The 18,818-nt window shown below is 35.6% G+C and overlaps 1 protein-coding gene and 1 pseudogene across 9 annotated transcripts in view; one reads left to right on the forward strand and one right to left on the reverse strand.

The window, feature by feature from the left end:
- Positions 1-18,818, forward strand: part of VPS13B (vacuolar protein sorting 13 homolog B) — a 1,000,970-nt gene that overhangs the window by 655,297 nt on the left and 326,855 nt on the right. For all 9 annotated transcript variants that reach the window (XM_077167321.1, XM_077167322.1, XM_077167317.1 and 6 more), the window contains one exon: positions 1,846-1,989. In XM_077167321.1, the coding sequence (XP_077023436.1) occupies positions 1,846-1,989 (144 nt within the window). The remainder of the gene's footprint in view (positions 1-1,845; positions 1,990-18,818) is intronic.
- On the reverse strand, positions 15,430-17,876 carry LOC143685739 (rho GTPase-activating protein 42 pseudogene; annotated as a pseudogene).

Below are 18,818 nucleotides of genomic sequence, written 5' to 3' on the forward strand. Positions count from 1 at the left end.
TAGCTCATTTAATAATAACAGTTACTATCATAGCTAGTAATTATTTTAGCACTTTTTAGGTATCAGTTACTGTTCAGTCATAACTTTTCTTGTAATAACTAACTTAATCATGATAATTCTATTATTTACTACCATCCCTATGAGGGGATGAGGAAACTGAGGCATAGAGAGGTTAACCAACTTACCCACATTTTCACAAGTAGTAAATAGCAAAGCCGGATATGAACCCAAGCAGCCTGGTCCAGACCCTATACTTCTGACCACTGCAACCTCTTTCTAATGAAAACAACAATAACACTGATAAATAACAAATTTCTTCCAACTATCTTACATAGAGGGTTGAACTTGGAATGCTTTATTTAGTCTTCACAATATACTTATGAATAGATGCTGTAAGTGGCTGTATTTTATGGATGGTGAAATCAAGGTCAAAAAAGACAATATATTATTATAATTATGTTCTTTTATGACATTTGATAGCTGCTGATTCTACCAATTGCATTTATACTATTTAACCTACTAATATAGGATTAATCATTTACTAATTTTTATTTGAGGGCCAACACTGATAGAGCTTTAAAAATATCTTTAGTGTACTCGCCTGCCATGCCAGAGATCTGGGTTCGATTCTCAGTGCCTGCCCATGTAAAAAACTATATATATATATATATATATATATATATATATATATATATATCTCTTTGGTATAGATTTCATCAACTTCAGAAACATTAGCAAAAATTTATTTAAATAAGCTTCTGATTCAGGTAGTTTTATTCCTTGTCATCATTACTTGTTGATTAAAATAAAAATTCTAATTATGATGAGTTAAAACAGGAAACTCACAGAGGAAAAGGTCATTTAACCAGGAAAGGATTATCATTTCAGACATGCTGTTTTTTATTGCTTTATTTAAAAAGCTGTTCTAAGTTGTCAAGTTTGTACTTAAGCCAGTCATAGTTTCCTTAAATCCATTTCCTTGGATGACACTAATGAGGAGAAGGCTGTTGGACATTTCTAAGCATTTGAACATTGTCCACATGTATTTCATGACAAGAGGCAGGACTTCTACTTATTAAATGAAGCTTCTGGATTGTTTTTCATTTCTGTTGTCCTTCTCTGAATGGTTTTCCAATGATGAATGTTGAAGTGATTCAGTTTTGCAGAACAGCTCCAGTAACTACTGGACATCTAACTAATGTTGCCAAGATTTTAGCCATTTAAATAAGTGAAATTAATTGGCCTAGCTGTCTTTGGCTTCAGCACTCTATTTTGTTATAAATCATTTAGAGTCTATTCTTTGGAGAATACTCATACCATAGCACTTGTGATAGTAATTGCCTGCTTACAATTGCCTGTTTACATCTGCCTGTCCAATGAGATTATAACCTCCTCAAGAGCAGGTCGCCTTTCAAGATGAACATTATAGTTTGTGATGTTCCTGGCACTCTATCATAGTGCCTGAATATATCTAGAATGTATTTAGTAAATATTTAGTGGTTTAAATGAATGATCAAGATTGTGCTAAAGAATTACATCAGCGCTTATGTACTGAAACACAGTAATTTGAAGTAAGCAGAAGATGAAAATTCCTTATTGTGAGTTTGTTGCCTTGTAATTAGCACAAGGCTTCATGCATATCAGGCTTTCATAACTGTTTATTAATTTAATCCATTAAACCGTATTTAGTGGGTATGCTCACCATTTCAGCTACTCTGTTTAACGTAGGAATTTGAGTCCCAGGTGATTACATCAAAGCAGCTAAGATCAAATAAGTAAGAATGATAAATTACCATCTAATGGCTGTCATGTATCTTTATCTGTACTCAACCTTTTTCCCTTTAGGAGATTTTAGTGTGTGGCCATTCTTTGGAAGTGAATATAACCACAAACCTGGACTTCTTCCTAAGTGTGGCTCAAGTTCAACTCTTACATCAGTTATTAGTAGCAAATATGATTGGTTTGGAACCATCAGACAAGGCCACAGAGGTAACTATTAACTGATTTTGATTACAGTAACTACATTTGTGCCAAGTTTACACACATAGTAGAAAAACTAGTAAACTATTTTGTGCTAATTATTTTGTATTTAGCATTAGACACATGGTTATAACTACTTTTGCATTAATTGTCTTTATTTTTGAGATGTGTTGGTCTCTTTTTCTCTTACTTATCATGCACCTTTGGAAAATTGCTGTGACCTAGCCTCAGAAAAGCCTTTGTTAAAATATGATTTTATTACCCTCCTGAAATTCTAAAGTATAATGCAAGAAACCTGGTATAGCTTTCACTTACTCAGATACATTACAGGGATAGGGCCTCTTTTGGAAGTGAATTTTATGAAAGTACTTTGGGAATATCTTCAATGAATAACTTGTAAAGCATTCATTTCCCATGCTCAATGAAGAATGGGTGCAATCATAAAAGTTGAATGCCTGCCTAGAATTTTAATTTTGATCTGGTGCTCATTGGAAGCCTGCATTGTAACCACAAAGTATGTCAGCATGAAACAAAGCTGCCTGTTAGATGCTTCTCAAGATCTGCTTTCTTTCCTTTTTGTTTTCTGCAGTTCTATAATCATATCTGTATTTAAAACAAATCTTTTATAAAAGTTCAGCTGAGGAAACCATTTATCTATGACAATGATGTTGCTTTTATTTTTGCCATGTGTAATGCAGAAGGCTTTAGCATCTGTTTATTAAGAAGGTAGGGAAGAAGGGGTATTCAGTGAAAGCCATTTGATACCAGACAAAGTGCCAGGCATTTTCATTTAAGTTAACTCATCTGTGTTTAGGTAATTTATCACAGCCACTCTGTAAGGTGATATGGCTGTAATCCCCATTTTACAAGGAGGATCTTGGGGCTCAGAGTGACATGCCTGAAATCACACTCATTCAGTTTGTAAATGATGGACCTGGGCTCAGAATCCAGGACTTTCACCTCAGTACCTTTTCTACTCTGCCACAGTTTGTGTGTTGTAGCAATTACATTCTTCTCTCAGTCTTCTTTCTTTATTTTAAAATGTTTTGCTATGGTAAAGTTTTTTATTTTTATTTATTTATTCATTTATTTATTATTCTGCATGGGCAGGCACCAGGAATCGAACTTGGGTCTCCAGCATGGCAGGCAAGAACTCTGCCTTTTGAGCCACCATGGCCTATCCAAAGTTTTTTATTTTTTAAATGGAGGTGGTTCTCTAACTTGATCATCTTCTCCCACTTATGATTTCTTTTTATTCAGGGTCTTTTGAAAAAGGATTTTAGAACTATATATCCTTCAAAATTTTTATTTTTTTCCAATATACTTAGGCAATCCGTAAAAATATAACTATGTGACATAAAAATAGGTAAGATAAAATTATTTCTCCATGGCGTTTTCAGTGAAGTCCATGAAGCAATTTGGCTTGGAAAGAGTATTTTACATTCCTGTATCATTCATATTAACTTTATAAAAATCCCCCACATCAAGGAACTCTAACTCATGGATACTAATGTTTTTTGGAATTCATAAAATTAACTAAGTGGTTATTAATTATTAACTTATATACTTTTAATGCCTGTTAGCAGAATCTGATTTGAATAAGTAATCAGAGTTAGAAAGTAATACTCTCATCTGGGTATTCAGTAATTCCTTAGAGTTCCAGAAGCTACTTAGGTATTGTTTTTGCTATTTTAAAATGTTTAAAAATGTTCTCTTGCCCTTTGATCCTTCTTGGAGCTGACATTAGAAGTGTAGACTATAATGAGGGGGGACAATTTGGCCATACACCTAACTCTGGCTCTAGTGAAATTGAGGTGGGCCACTGAGGGAAACTTGTTGATGCTTTATGTCCTATTAGAAAACTAAAGGAAATTTGATGGCCTGTCAAACTGAAATGTAGTCTATTTAAGCTCCTTGTAACCTTGGTTTCTCTCCTTTGTTCTATTCTTAAAATACCTTTGTCTAGAAATTTAGCATTTATAATTTTTAAAATCAAATAGACTGTCTCTCTCCTTATGTATAGTGATATAGTATTTATGAATGATGGGAATGACCAGAGGCAAATTTAGGGGAATATGACAGATGGGTCAAAGATGTCTTCTGAACAAATGCTATGATCACCATAACAAAAGCTATGACTTTATCTGATTTAAGTTTTCTATGCTGAACTAGGAATTTGGTGGCATAGATTGGGGAAATTTCAATATTAAAAAAAAGACCTTCAGTGTGCTAAAAGAATATATTCTAATCATAATTTGTTCTTAAATTATTAGCAGAACTCACATCTGATGTAAAGACATCGCAGCTACATAGAATACTCTGCTTGTAATAAATCTGAATCTATTTTTGAAAGAGTATATTATCTTTAAAACTACCGCTCTAAAATTTAAAAAATGTTTTTCGAGAATCAAAAATTAGGCAAATTGAATCTGGTTGAGTTATTAAGGAAGTGGAAGAAGATATTTGTGTTAGTTAAAAATGTGTATACTGACATTATGAACAACTACTACTTGACAAGCATGATATATTAATAATGGGAATCCTATCAATTTGGACTCCAGAAGGGATACTGTAAATTACAGACCAGTAAATGTCATACTTGTTCTAGGTAACTTTATCTTGTTTCCCAGCTACTAAAACAAATACCATGCAATAGGTTGACTTGAGCAATGGGAATTATTGCCTCACAGTTTTGATGCTAGGAGAAGTCCAACATTGAGATATCAGCAAGGCTATGCTTTCACCCCGAAGACTATGACATTGTGGAGCTGGCTGCCACCAATCCTTGGTCCTGGCTTTTCTGTCCCATGGCTGTGCACATGGGGATGTTTTCTCCTTTTTCTTCTGGGTTCTGTTGACTTTCAGCTTCTTCCTATCATTTTCCCTGAGGCTTTCTCTATAAGGGCTCTGGTAATAGAATTAAGACCCATCCTAATTCAGTTGGTCATACTTTAACTAAAAAAAAAGTTTTCAAGAGGTCGTATATACTATAGGTCCACACCAACAGGAATGGATTAATATTAAGACTATTTTTCTGGGGTACATAGCTGAAAGCCAGCATACCAGCCTTTGGACATCATATGGTGGCAGTAATGAAACAATACGTTTCAATAAGAGAACATCATGTATATTTAATGTATTAGTATTTTTTTGAGTATATTAATATTTTCAGGCAACCGTTCATCTGAAAGATAATTTAAAAATTACTCAAGAATATGATAGGGTATTTTTATTTAGTAGAGGTAATATATCTATGCTATAAACAAACAGAATTAAAAATAGATGTATTTTGAAAATAGAAGTACAAACAGGATAATCAGGATCATTGCTAAAACCAATTATATTTAATATTAATTTTAATTATGTGGAAAACTAATGCATAATGGAATTTTCAAGTTCACAGCTAAAAGAGAAACACTATTGGATGATAAAATGACCAGCCAACGGTTTAGGCAAATTGCCTCCCATGTTGAACATACCTTTTCCATTGTTTTTGCACTGGAAATGTACTCTAAATAGGGTGAGCCTGTATTTGTACTGTTTAATTTTCACTGTCCCTTAGGAGCACTATGACTTCCATGATGCTAGCTATCAAATTATTCAGATCCCCCTTTGAAATTAACCTACTGTTTCTCTATACATATTAAGTAGGATGAAAAAGCATGTGAAGGAAATAAACATTTAATATGCAAAAAGCCAAATGTATTCCATTTTACAGAGTACATGTCCTACCATATCTAGCTTGTTACCAGAGTTCACCATTCATTCTGTATTTCATGTCTCCATGACGTCTGACTCTATAGGATTAGTACAACGGGAACTTTGTGTGTGTGTGTGTTTTTTTAATTTTGGCATGTTAGTTCTATGATGTTTACATGGGGAAGGAGTCAACCTCCTAGATACCTTCATAGTCAAAACCAAAGGTACAATTCTAACTTTCCTCCCATCATAGAGCCACACTATCCATCTTGATTTCTTTCTCAGTGTTTAGCAAGGCTGTGATGACTGACACCATTGTTTATCCTTTGGAAGGCTCTTTACCTTCTTCCAAGAGGCTTTTGGTCCCAGAACGGTCCATGGTTATTAGTAATAAAATTATAGCATTCATTAACAAGGAAGACATTTTAGTAACATGGGCAATTCAATTTCAAAAGCTTTTGCAAGATAATGTGAATAAATAAAAAGTTTATATTTTAATTTGTGTATACATGCTTAGAGAGTAATAATGGAGGCTCTTTTTATATGATAAGAAGAGGAAACTAAAAACCATTGCGCATCTTCCTAAAGCTTCCAGGGCATTATAAGAAATAGTTCAAAAACAAAACAAACAAAAAAAATCATATCTTTATATTATTTTATTCCAATTGTAGTCTGAAAAATAATCATAAAAAATATTTGTATAGATTTTAAAATATTAAAGTGATTTTGATTAAGAAGAAGAAAGCTGAACAATCTATTTGAAATCTGTAATGCCATAAAGAATATAGATAAAATACTAACACTAGCCTGTTAGATGGAATTTTATGTTTATCAAAGTAATGCATGAATTTAAGCAATCAAATATTTCTAAAAGAAATATTTAAAAAAGCATCAGTCCCCTGATCTCCCTATTCCATCTTGCTCCCTGTGCTTAGTCACTTTGAACTCCATAAGCTGTTGTATCTTGTATTTATCACCATATTTCTGTATAGCATGAATAGACTACCATCTCCTGATTTATTCGTCTTAGCATTACCTATTGACTTGCTATTTATAGAAGATGAGGATTTCAGCTCTTGCATTTCCCTTCTGATCCTCCATCTTCCCAGTAGCCTCATCATATTTTTATATGTCAGTGTGAATGGTTTTCATTATAAAGAATATGTGAATATTGATCATTGTTTAGTGAAGTATTATATTGTGATTACATCTTTTCCTTTATAGTTTCCCCCCTGAAGTTAATCATTGCCACATTTTTTTTCATTTGCTCAGCTTTTTAAAATCTCTACATCACCGCCCCTCTTCCTCTCCCTCTACCACCCTATACCTCCCACAAGTGGTTCTGCATAATGCTTAGCAATTTAATTTCTCATACTTTGGAGCATATCAGATATGACCTCTAGTTTTCCCATTAGAACCATTTTTCCTGAAGTTCTTATTGTTTCTTCTCCATTCTGACTGGCACTTCTCTGGACCTTCTGCACAAAAGAGCCAGAAGAGAGAAACGCATGGTTTTAGTGTTTGAGGTTGATGTAAAGAGTATTGGAAAATATCTAGGTATCAGGAAAGTGATGTGTTCTTCCATGAATATATATTAGTAAATTTGCCAATATTTTTATTTTACCATTCTGAAATGTGAAGTATTTTGAATCCCTATTTAGAATCAGTATAATGGTATAGAAGTATATTGTAATAGAGTTTCTTGTGCCTGGCTAATATAGTTTTCCTGTGTTATTAAAGTTTGTTATAAATAGAATATAATACACTAGACTTTTGTTATGAATTATGATTGATTATACACCTTATGAACTAGTAGTGGAAGTTCTTTTACAGTGGTATTATTACTGTTTTTGCTTGGAAATATCTACTTTGGATTTGTACTTCTTTATAGAAATGGAAATTTTTGTTTTTCAGTAGAAAATGAAAAATTCTTGTAAGGCATACTGGGACCAACCTAAGGATTGCTAGAAATAATTGGAAATAGGAATTTGATTGTAAAGAAAAGGCAAAGGAACTTTGAGTAGTGGCATTATTAGCAGATGTTTTCTGGGGTAGAACACCCTGGGAACATATGTGTCTTGAGGTAGGGTTTGAAAGTGGAAACTGGAAATGGTATGAGGGAGGATATTGATGTTCTAGTTTATTTCAATGCTTTCTATTTCAATCTTGAGATAGGTGTGGATGAAAGAGGCTAGATGAGGGGTTACATATTTGTGTATTTAGGAAAGGAGATGGCAATTTTGGTTGATGTGCATGTGGAGACCTCCTGTTGATGTTGCTATGCTGAGTATTTGCTTTCCTTCAAAGGCACCTGGATAGACTACTTGTAACCAGGCAGTAAACACAGGCACCAATAAAATATGGACTCAAGCAGTGTCTTAAATGGACAAAAGGGGCTGTGAGGGAATACCCTGAATTTCTTGAAATCCAGACCTGGAAAAGAAATTAAGTGTTTTACTACTTATCCTCCCCTCTAAGAAAAGAACTTCTTAGAAACAGTGAGCTGTTATACCTGTCATGATTTTCATTAGGCCTTGTAAATGTTAAAGATAATATAATTTTCTCCTGAAAAACAAGCTTGCACTGAGAGAGAAATACATCATAGTTGCTTCAAGGTAAATGCAAAACATCAAGAAGGCAATAAATTTTTTTTTATTTTTTCAGTTATGCTGATATTTATCCCTTACAAGTTTCTTGACCAGAAATCCAGTGAATGAGTTAAACTTTCCTAAGGCTCTATTAAACTGTCTGCCCTACTGTTATTCTGCAAGTATTTATTGAGGGCTTACTTTATACCAGATATTCTGGCTAATGACTGAGGGAGATATAAAATGTAAATACATTGTGGTCCCTACCCTTTTTTAATCTGATTGATATATAAATTATAGACAAAAGAAAAGATAACTAAGAATTCATATGAAAAGTGTTAAAATGCTGTATTGGAAATTAGTGTTACAAGATTTAGGAAAGGAAAAGAAGATTTTTGGCCAAAAAGTCAGAGATCTAGATTCATGAAGAAGTTTCTGTTCTTATGTTCTAGTTCTCATATATTTAGTGGGGAAGACACTAATGCAAATGAATAATTAGAGTTAGGGGAAAATATATTTACAGTGACTCATGTGCAAAAATTACATACTTTCAAATTTTCTATAATTGATTTAATACATAGTACAAAGCTAAACTTCATGAAATTGAGGATGCTGTCTGTCAGGGTAAAAAAGCAGTAGGAGGATAGAAAATAAATGAACCAATAATAACAGGCAGTTTAGGAATGGAGAAAGAGTGTGAATAAAGATGTAGGGGGTTATCAGCAGAATTTTGGGGTAGGATGGGAGAAAATCAGTTTTTCTAGAGTAGAGAAATTGTGTAGGAAATAATGGAAGATATATTAAGAAGTTTGTATTTTATCTTCAGCAGTTGGAAACCAAAGGTTATAGGCTTGAATGAATGAATGATATTATAGAATTAATAAGTTAGGGAAACTGCTATTACCTCCAAAGTCTTTTTGCAAAGAATTTAACTTGGCATTCAGAAACAGTATGCATGCATCACAAGAAAACAGAATTGCAAGCCAATATCTCTCAAGAATATAGATGCAAATATCCTCAGCAACATACTAGCAAACTTAATCCAGAGGCATATAAAAAGAATTAAACACCATGACTGTGATGATAAATTTCATGTGTCAACTTGGCTGCATTATGTTGTCCAGTTGTTTGGTCAAGCCAAGCAAGCCCTGGCCTGATTGTTGCTATGAGCGTATTTTATAAATAGATTTAAATCACTAGTCAGTTTATTGAATTTATGGCTGATTACATCTGCAATCAACAAAAGAGATTGTCTTCAGTAGTGAGAGTAGTTTCTTCCTCCAATTAGTTGGAGGCCTTAAAGGGTGAACCGAGGATTTCAGCAGTCAAAAAGAAGGACTGCTATTTCTATTTCAACCAACCAACCTCTCCTGGGGGATTCAACAAAACCTTCAGTGAGTTTTCCAATTTGCACTCTGCCCTATGGAAGCTGGACTTGTCAATCCCCAGAGTTGCCAAGCCAGTTCCTATAATAAATCTCATAACATTTATATATGTGTGTGTGTGTGTTTATATATACTGTTGGTTCTGTTTCTCTGGAGAACCCTGACTAATGAGATTTTGGTACCAGGAGTGGGGTTTTTTTTGTCCAGGAATGGTTCTTGAGAAACAGAATTATAAGGATGAGATTTCTGATTTGGTTCTGGGGTTTTTGGAGTTGTTTATTTAATCTGATTAGATTAAAAGGCACTAATGACTCTATTTTCAGGGATCCAGAGAGTACTAATAGTGCGTGGTATAAATTGGTGATAGTGACACACAAAATATCACCATTGGATACTGTTACTCAGATGCTCAGATGAGGCAAGGCTCTGGGTGACAGCTTATTTGGTACCTAAACAGAATTTGAGTAGTTAAAAAGTGTAATGATATTGACTGGTTTTCCTAAATACTCTGGATAAAGTTGTTAAAGAAAAGGATGAATGAAGGGCTTTAAATTAAATTCCCAACTCAAATGCTTCATGAAGGACATGAAAGTTCCTATGTGTGCCCTGAAAGAAACTTATTTCTTGTAGCCACAGACTTCAGATTTCTGAAAACCAGGATCAGAGTCTCATTGTGTGAGTGGCTAAATTACAATGCAAATTGAGTTCCGAACTTGTAGGGCATCTGCTGTTAAGGTGAGGGCATCGAGTGGAAAGGAATGGGATATTGAAAATTGAATCTGTTTTTGATGTCAGAATAGTCTGATTCACAGATAGTTGTGGCATTGGCAGGTTAATCATAGGGTACCTAAAAGTGAAATAGATTTAGTCTCCTGAGTTCTTACTTGATCTGTATAAGCAGAAGAGTTCTAGGTCATATGAAGGAAATCTAACTTGAATCACAAAAACAGAGCATCACATCCTCATCAATTCCCAGACTTGAGACAGTTTACAGACCCAGAACCCGTTTGAAGGCCAGGGACCTCTTTGTTACAAAAAATTTGTACTGCTAATTTTCCTTCCAGCCTTCCCAAAGGGACCTATGGCTTTTACCAGGGTAACTGTGCACTGGGGAAATGGAAATGATTAGCTATATCCAGGATTACTGGACCCTGGCTCTGAACTGACATTAATTCTAGGAGGCTCAAAATGTTACAGTGGTCCTATAGTCAGAGTAGGGACTTTTGGAGTTCAAGTGATTGATGATGTTTTAGCTCAGGTCCATCTCACCATGGGTACAGAGGGTTCCCAGGCCCCTCTGTGGTTATTCCCCAAGTTGCAGAATGCATAATTGGAAGAGACATACTTAACAACTGGCAGAATCTCCACATTGGTTCCCTGGCCTGTGGAGTGAGGGCTGTTAGGGTAGGAAAGGTCAAGTGGAATCCACTAGAACTGTCTCTATCTAGCAAAATAGTCAACCAGAAGCAATACCACATTCCTGGAGGAATTGCAAATATTAGTGCCACCATCAAGGACTTGAAGGATGTGAAGGTGGTAATCCCCACTACATCCCCATTCAACTGTCCTATTTGGACTGTGCAGAATGTTGATGGATCTTGGAGGATGATAACGGATTATCATATACTTAACCAGATGGTGTCTCAAATTGCAGCTGCTGTTCCAAATGTTCTTGAGCAAATCAACACATCTCCAATACTTGGTATGCAGATATTGATATGGCAAATGCTTTTCTCTTGATACGCTTTTCTCTTGATACATGTTAGTAAAGACCACCAGAAGCAGTTTGTCTTCAACTGGCAACACCAGCAACAAACATTCACTGTCCTACCTTACAGGTATATCAACTCTCAACCCCTACATCATAATCTAGTCCACAGGGACCTTGATCACCTTTCCCTTACACAAGACATCACTTTAGTCTATTATATTGATGCCTTTATACTGACTGGACCTAGTGAGCAAGAAATAGCAACTACTCTAGATTTATGGGTAAGGCATTTGCAGGTCAGAGGGTGGGAGATTAATTGACCAAAAATTCAGGCACCTTCCACCTCAGTGAAATTTCTAGGCATCCAGTAATATAGGGGCATATTGAGATGTATCTTCTAAGGTGAAGGATAAGCTGTTGCATCTGGCCTATCTTACAACCAAAAAACAGGAATAATACCTAGTTTGCCCTCTTTGGATTTTAAAGGCAATATGTCCCTTATTTGGGTATTTTATTCCAGCCCTTTTTCCAAATGACCCGAAAAACTACTAGTTTTGAGTGGGGACTGTAACAAGAGGAAGCTCCGCAACGGGTCTATCCAGGCTGTGGTGCATGGCTCTGCCACTTGTGTATATGATCCAGCAATTTAATGGTACTGGAAGTGTCGGTAACAAATAGATATGCTGTATGGAGTTTTGGCAGGCCCCCCCCCCCCCCCCGTTGGAGTATCATAACCCATTCCTTTAGGATTTTGGAGCATAGCACTGCCATCCTCTGCAGATAACTACTCTCCTTTTGAGAAATAGCTTTTAGCTTGCCCGCTGTTGGGCCTTAGTTAGAGACTGGGCCACCAAGTTACCATGATACCTGAGTTGCCCATTATGAACTGGGTGTTGTTTGACCCACCAAGACATAAAATTAGGCATGTACAACAGCACTCCATCATCAAATGGAGGTGGTATATACAAGATCATCAAAATAATAAAATATTTAGGAATAGATTTAACAGAAGAAATGTAAAACTTTTACTTGGAAAACTATAAAATATTGCTGAAAGAAATTAAAGACCTAAACACATAGATATGCCATGTTCATGAACCAGAAGACTTAATATTGTTAAGATGACAGCACTACACAAATTTATTCCTGATGTCATTTTGTAGAAATAGGGAAGCTATTCTAAAGTTGACCTGGAAATTTATGGGACCCAGAATAGCCAAAATAACTTTGAAAGAGAAAAACAAAGTTGGAGAATTCAGACTACCTGATTTCAAACTTACTGCAAAGCAGCAGTCATCAAGAGAGTGTGTTGCTGGCATAGGGAAAGACTTATAGATCAGTGGAAGAAAAATAAGAGTCCAGAAACAAACCCTCACATTTATGGTCATTTGATGTTTGAGAAGGTAACCATGACCATTCAGTGGGGGAAAGAAGAGTACTTTCAACAGATGGTGCTTGGACAGCTGGATAGTCACATGCAATGAAATAAAATAGGGCCCCTACCAAACAGCATATAAGGAAATTAACTCAAACTCAAAATGAATCAAAAACCTAAATGTAAGTGCTTAAACTACAAAACTCTTAGAAGAAACCATGGTGTCAATCCTGGTGTCATTAGATTAGGCAATAATTTTTTTAGATATTGCAGCAAATCACAAAAACAAAAAAATAAATACATTGTTCTTCATCAAAATTTAAAACTTTTGAGTTACAAAGGACTCTATCTAGAAGGTAAAAAGCTAACCCAAAGAATGGGTGAAAATATTTGCAAATCATAAATTTGATAAGCATCTTTTATCAAAAATATATAAGGAACCTTTCAACAATATTAAAAAGAAAATTAATCCAATTTTAAAATGGGCAAGGAACCTGGATAGACATTTCTACAAAGAAGATATGCAAATGGCCAATAAGCATATGAAAAATTGCTTAGTATCATTAGCCATCAAGGAAATACAATTCAAAACTACACTGAGATATTACTTGACCCCCACTACAATGTCTATAACTGAAAGGTCAGTTAATAACAAATGTTGTTGAGGTTGTTGAGAAATCCAACATTCATATATTGCTGGTGGGAACATAAAATGGTGAGGAAAAGTATCACAATTCCTCAAAGTGTTAAACATAGAATTCCACTTCTAGATATATTCCTAAGAGAAATGAAACCATTGTCCACTTAAAAACATGTACGTGAATGTTCAGTAGCAGTATGATTCATTATAGTGAAAAGATAGAAAGCATGCCCACATCCATGAACTGATGAATGGATTGTGAAGTATGGTATATCTATACAAAGGAATATTATTTGACCATAAAATGGAATGACAGATTACGTAGATCTACAACATAGATGAACTTTGAAAATATGGTAAGTGGAAGAAGCCAATTGCAAAAGATCACCTATTATATAATTCCATTTTTATAAAATGTCAAGAATAGGAAAACTTATAAAGACAGGAAATAGATAAGTGGTTGCTTAGGAGAGGGACATAAAGAATGTTGGGGGTAAGTGATAGTTAAAGGGTACAGGGTTTCCTTTTGAAGTGATGAAAATATTCTAAAATTGATTGTGGGAATGGTAACACAATTCTGTTAATATACCAAAAAGCCATGGTTCAATCAAAGAAACAGAACTTTGCGTGGCAGAGAATAATGGATTGATTACATGCATTAGGCCAAATACAGCTGTTGGAGCTTGTAAAGAATTCTATTCAAGGGAGTTGGCCTTAAAGTCACTGTTTATCATATGTCCAGTAATCAGGAACAAGATTGGGATATGAAGTATGGGAGAGCAAGAATAATTTGGGACTCACATCATCCTCTTTAGTTCAACTTTAATGATGCAGGTGAGCTTCAAGAAAAGCTCGTGCTCTTTGCAATGAAGCTACATGGGCAAGATGGCTCAGGACTCAGAGAAGTCGAAGAAGGAGATTCAGCAAACTGGAGAAGCAGTAGGTTTAGGTGCTGCTTCTTACCACAAGGTGAATCAGTAGACAAGCCACAAGGGCATGAGGTGCAACAGCATCTGCTGTCTCAAACTGAGATTCCTACTGTAAAAATGACTGCTGCTTTCCTTCATCTTCCAGATCTTGTGTTAATATCTTATGTGGCCAGCTGCAACCTATACCCACTCAGAGAAGGGAATTCTGGGAAAAATAGTTCCAACTTAGCTAAATTGGCACAGTGTAAATACCATATATTTCAGTAGCTGAATATCAAGCTTTTGTAGGTTCTCTGCCAGCCAAAGAGAAGAGAAAGCTGTTAAAATTTGCACAATTTTAATAGAAAGAAAAAACCTTTCAGAAGAGGAAAGGGTTTCCAGGTCCTAAACTATGATAAATTTCTAATAGGAGGCATTTTGTAGAGAAATTATGGGCAATATCCTCAACAAGGAGTTGAAGTTTGTTGAGCAAAAGAATGATTTACACAGATGTGTTTTGAAGCTCTGATCTCTTTTAGACCAAACCTCAGTTGTGCATACATATCAAACATAAATAACATAGTTATGCTTTCCCCACTTCTGATACAAATAAAGGCCTGCTACCATGTTATTTAATTTTCAGTAAGGATTTTAAATGCCTATAGTGTTTAGTGTCACCCATTGTTTTCAGAAACTACAATTCTTTTATATATTTTTTTTTAATTAATTTATTTTTTTTTAAGTAATGATTTCAAAGTTCCTCAGAGAATGCCAGGCAATAAAGCACATTAGTTATAGCAGATTTCTGGTTTCCAAATTTCTGGAATATAATGCTTAACATATATTTTAGATTCTGCAACTGTAATGAAAGAGACACTGTAGAGAGTTACATATTATTTAAAAAATAACAAAGACAAAATACTTTTAAAATAAGAAACCAGCCAAAAAAAGAACGGCCAACAATTTAAACTTTTTTTTCCCCTTTTTCCATTAATAGGGAGCTACATAGTCTGCTGGTATAGGACTTGATAGAAATTGACTATTTTCATTTAGTGAGCTGATCCCCGTATCTGTGTCAGATAAAATCGTGACACTTATTTGTTACCGTGGATATGTGAAGATACTCCCATCCACTAAATAGTATTAGAGGAAGACAACATAATTTTCTGGAACTAGTCCTGTTTTGCCTTCATAAATTGCCTTTACCCCTCCTGGTTCCACTGATGGGTACACGTTAGAAAATATCGCCCCCTGAGGGAAGGAGAACTCCTGGCTGTGGTCTGCTTTACAGGAGTGCATTGCCTTAGCTTGCCGCCCAGAAGTAACTGTTAAAGTGAACTAACATTTTCAAACAGTTGGGCTTTGGCTGCCACTACTGAGCCAGGTCACTGATAGCCATTGCTTGAGGCAGTGTGTAGCCTTAATCTCCTGCACATTTTTGGAGATAGGTATGGGTTTGGTGAGGTTTTGGGCATCTCTTTTGACCTATGAAAGTCAAGCCTTGAATGGATCCACTATAGCTCTTGTTTCCTTCAGCTGCAGAGATGTACCTGAGGCAAGAAGCTGAGGGTCTTGTCAGGCCCAAAAGACCCTAAGACCCTTTCTTGACAAGATCTATCAGTGGGGAAACAACCCCTGGGCTAGTGACCAAGGCTACGCTCTGGCAATCTGATTCTGCATCTGTTTTGATTGCATCTTCCCTAGAACTCAATTCAGGACTAGTCCAGAGACCAAGGCTTTTCTGTCCATTGGAAGGTGATGTGGATGCAATCCAGGGAATCCCTCCAGATTTCTCCCTGGGCTGGCAGGAAGCAAACTTTGTAGTGCTGTTTTGTACAGATGAGTGAGAGGAGAGTGACTTGATGCTGCATATAGTTGTGCTGTCTGGGCTGCTGCTATAGGAGTCACTATCTGGTGCTGCCAGGCATACATTATACCTTCCTCTGGGCTTTCGAGAGCCCTTTAGAGAGGTAGATGGCTCCTGTCCTCCTGGATCCAGATCAAGACTGAGGCTGAGGCAGAGGAATGTTTGGGTCTGGGGCAGTATGAAAAATATTTTCATAGTACTCTATCAGGATCTCAACAACAATATTCTGAAATTTAATATTCATCATGGCAGCCACAGTTTCTTCCTGTGCTCTCATTGGAGTTAGGCCAAATATGACATCAGGATTTGAGATAGTCATGAGATTTTGTGGGCTGTGCAGTGTAACTTTGACCAGGTGCTTTATTAAGATATCCAGCATCTCTCTGTTTCTCTGTAGTAATCTGTGAACCAATGCATGTACAGCTTCCACCTGATGGTTCTGGTCATCAGATTTAACAGCAACACTAAAATCTTTGTGCAACCTATAAGTCATCAGTGGTTCTGCAAGACACCTGAAGTAGTTTTTCAGTCCACTTGTTATTGTCTTATTGTCCCACAGTTCAATATCAATATATCAATGTCAATATCAGGAGGGAATTTTGGAGAAAATGTGGTGTTCATGAGTTTCTGGACTTTGAAGTTTACTCCTCCTATTCGGTAGAGGCCTAAAATGGTGATACCTTTGTTTCCACAGCTTGAATGCATTTTCTGTCAAAGTTGAACCCTGCTTCATTTAGATTCGATTCTTCCTTCTTACTAATAGTGGCAGGCAGTGTGTAAATCGGTTTCTTCCCATCCCTAGCTTCCAGCCAGAGCTTCCTATTAGCTTCTGAGAAAGGCCTGCAACGTGATGATCCCATGCCTTTCAGCTACTTCTGTGTCAAAGCAGAAAGTTTGTCAATTGAATCTATCTTCGCCAGATACAAGATTTTAATTTAAACATTTCTGGTGAACTAGTAACAAGGCACATTTCCCCAGTGGATTTCATTTCTGAAACACTCATAATAAATGTTTTACTTGCCTTATCATATGTACAGTAATGTTTAGTCCATGTAAAACCAAGTGGTCTTTTCTCCTGGACATAACAATAGCCTTCCATTGTCCACTGACTGGCTGGGCTGTAGTCTTGGTTGGTAGATTTCATCCTTTGCATCAACTGTTCTACCTCTTGATGAGTACTCTCAAAATTATTCCTTGTATTCTGGATGTTGAATTGCGGCTGTTGCTTATATAGTATGACTACCTGGTTGAGTTCATATCCCTCCTGGTAAAAAGTAAATAAACCTTGAAGGAATGACAAAAGCAGGTCAACAAATTCAAACTTCTTTTTTTCTTGAACTTCTTGAATTTTAAAGATGTATTCTAGTGATGCTTCATAGAAGTTTTCATGTTCTCTGTCAATCTGTGGATCAGCCTCTTGCAAATGAGACTCCTTTTTCTTTGCAGACAAATTTAAATGCTTGTCAAGAATAGAATAGTATTTTTCACTCTCCTTGTCAAACTTCTCCTTTCCATCTTTTGCTGCACCTACCTGTTCTTTTCAAAATTTCTCAAGTGGCACAATTAGTACATCATTTGTGTTTTTAATCAGTCTTCTCCTTTCTTATTCTACTGCAATGAGTAGTATTGCAAATACTTTTAGTGACTGAGCCTCTGGAATTTTTCTGGGATTGGCCTCACTTTGACCATAAACTTTTTCTCTTTTTCTTGATTGATTTTTCATGGAAATGACTTCAAGAAACTAAGATTGTTCTCTTTGAATATTATAGTCTCAGTTCTGTACAAATATATATTTCTCAGAACAAATGACGGTATTCATATTCGTCATTTGTTTGATACTAATTTCATCGTCCACTGTGAAAATTTCTGTACTGCCATAGACAGATATGGATTATCTGTACTCTCAGAGCACAGGGATCATAACTGGATTAGGAAGTAATGCATAAGGTGGTTATTTCTAAGCCTCTGTCTTCCACCAGACAGGAACAGTTTTCCGTTCTCTTTTTCTTTTTTTAATGAACAAACACCCTTTTTTACAATGACTGAATAGAAGTATAAGAGGTCTGAGATTGCCCTAAGTTTTATATTCATTTGCTTATGGTAGTTATTCTATTATTCCTGAATAGCAGGTAATCATCTTATTAAACCTATTTACAAAGGTAGTGTATGTAAGGAGTAACACATACTCATTTTCAAATCAATATTTTGAAATAAAGAAAACTTTTGTAGCAAAGTAAAAACCATATTTTTAGGGGCAAAGAATAGAGCCACATCATCGAGGATCTGAAGGTGAGAATTCTTTGATCCAAATACTACATATCATAGAGAAAAAAAAGGACAACATATGATAATAATTGAGCATTCCTTTCTTTTTTATTCTCCTCCTCCTCCTCTTAATCACTTGGTTTTAGGTGCTTCCTTAATCTCCTTTCCCTTTAATCCTTGATACGTGACTCACATGGTAACTTGTCCAGTGCATGCTTGGTGTCTGTCTTTTGATAGGTAAAAATTACATTTTTTAAGAAAAGTCTCATTTGCAAAAAATTTACTTTAGTCATCATAAAATATACAGTCCTTTGTCCATATTCCTTCAGTATTTCTAAAGTAATGGATATTTCTTCCCATTGTAAGACTTCTATTTCCTGAAACTTTTTGCTATTATTTA

The sequence above is a fragment of the Tamandua tetradactyla genome, chromosome 6 (genome assembly GCF_023851605.1).
Source record: "Tamandua tetradactyla isolate mTamTet1 chromosome 6, mTamTet1.pri, whole genome shotgun sequence".
In the NCBI taxonomy this organism is placed as follows: domain Eukaryota; kingdom Metazoa; phylum Chordata; class Mammalia; order Pilosa; family Myrmecophagidae; genus Tamandua; species Tamandua tetradactyla.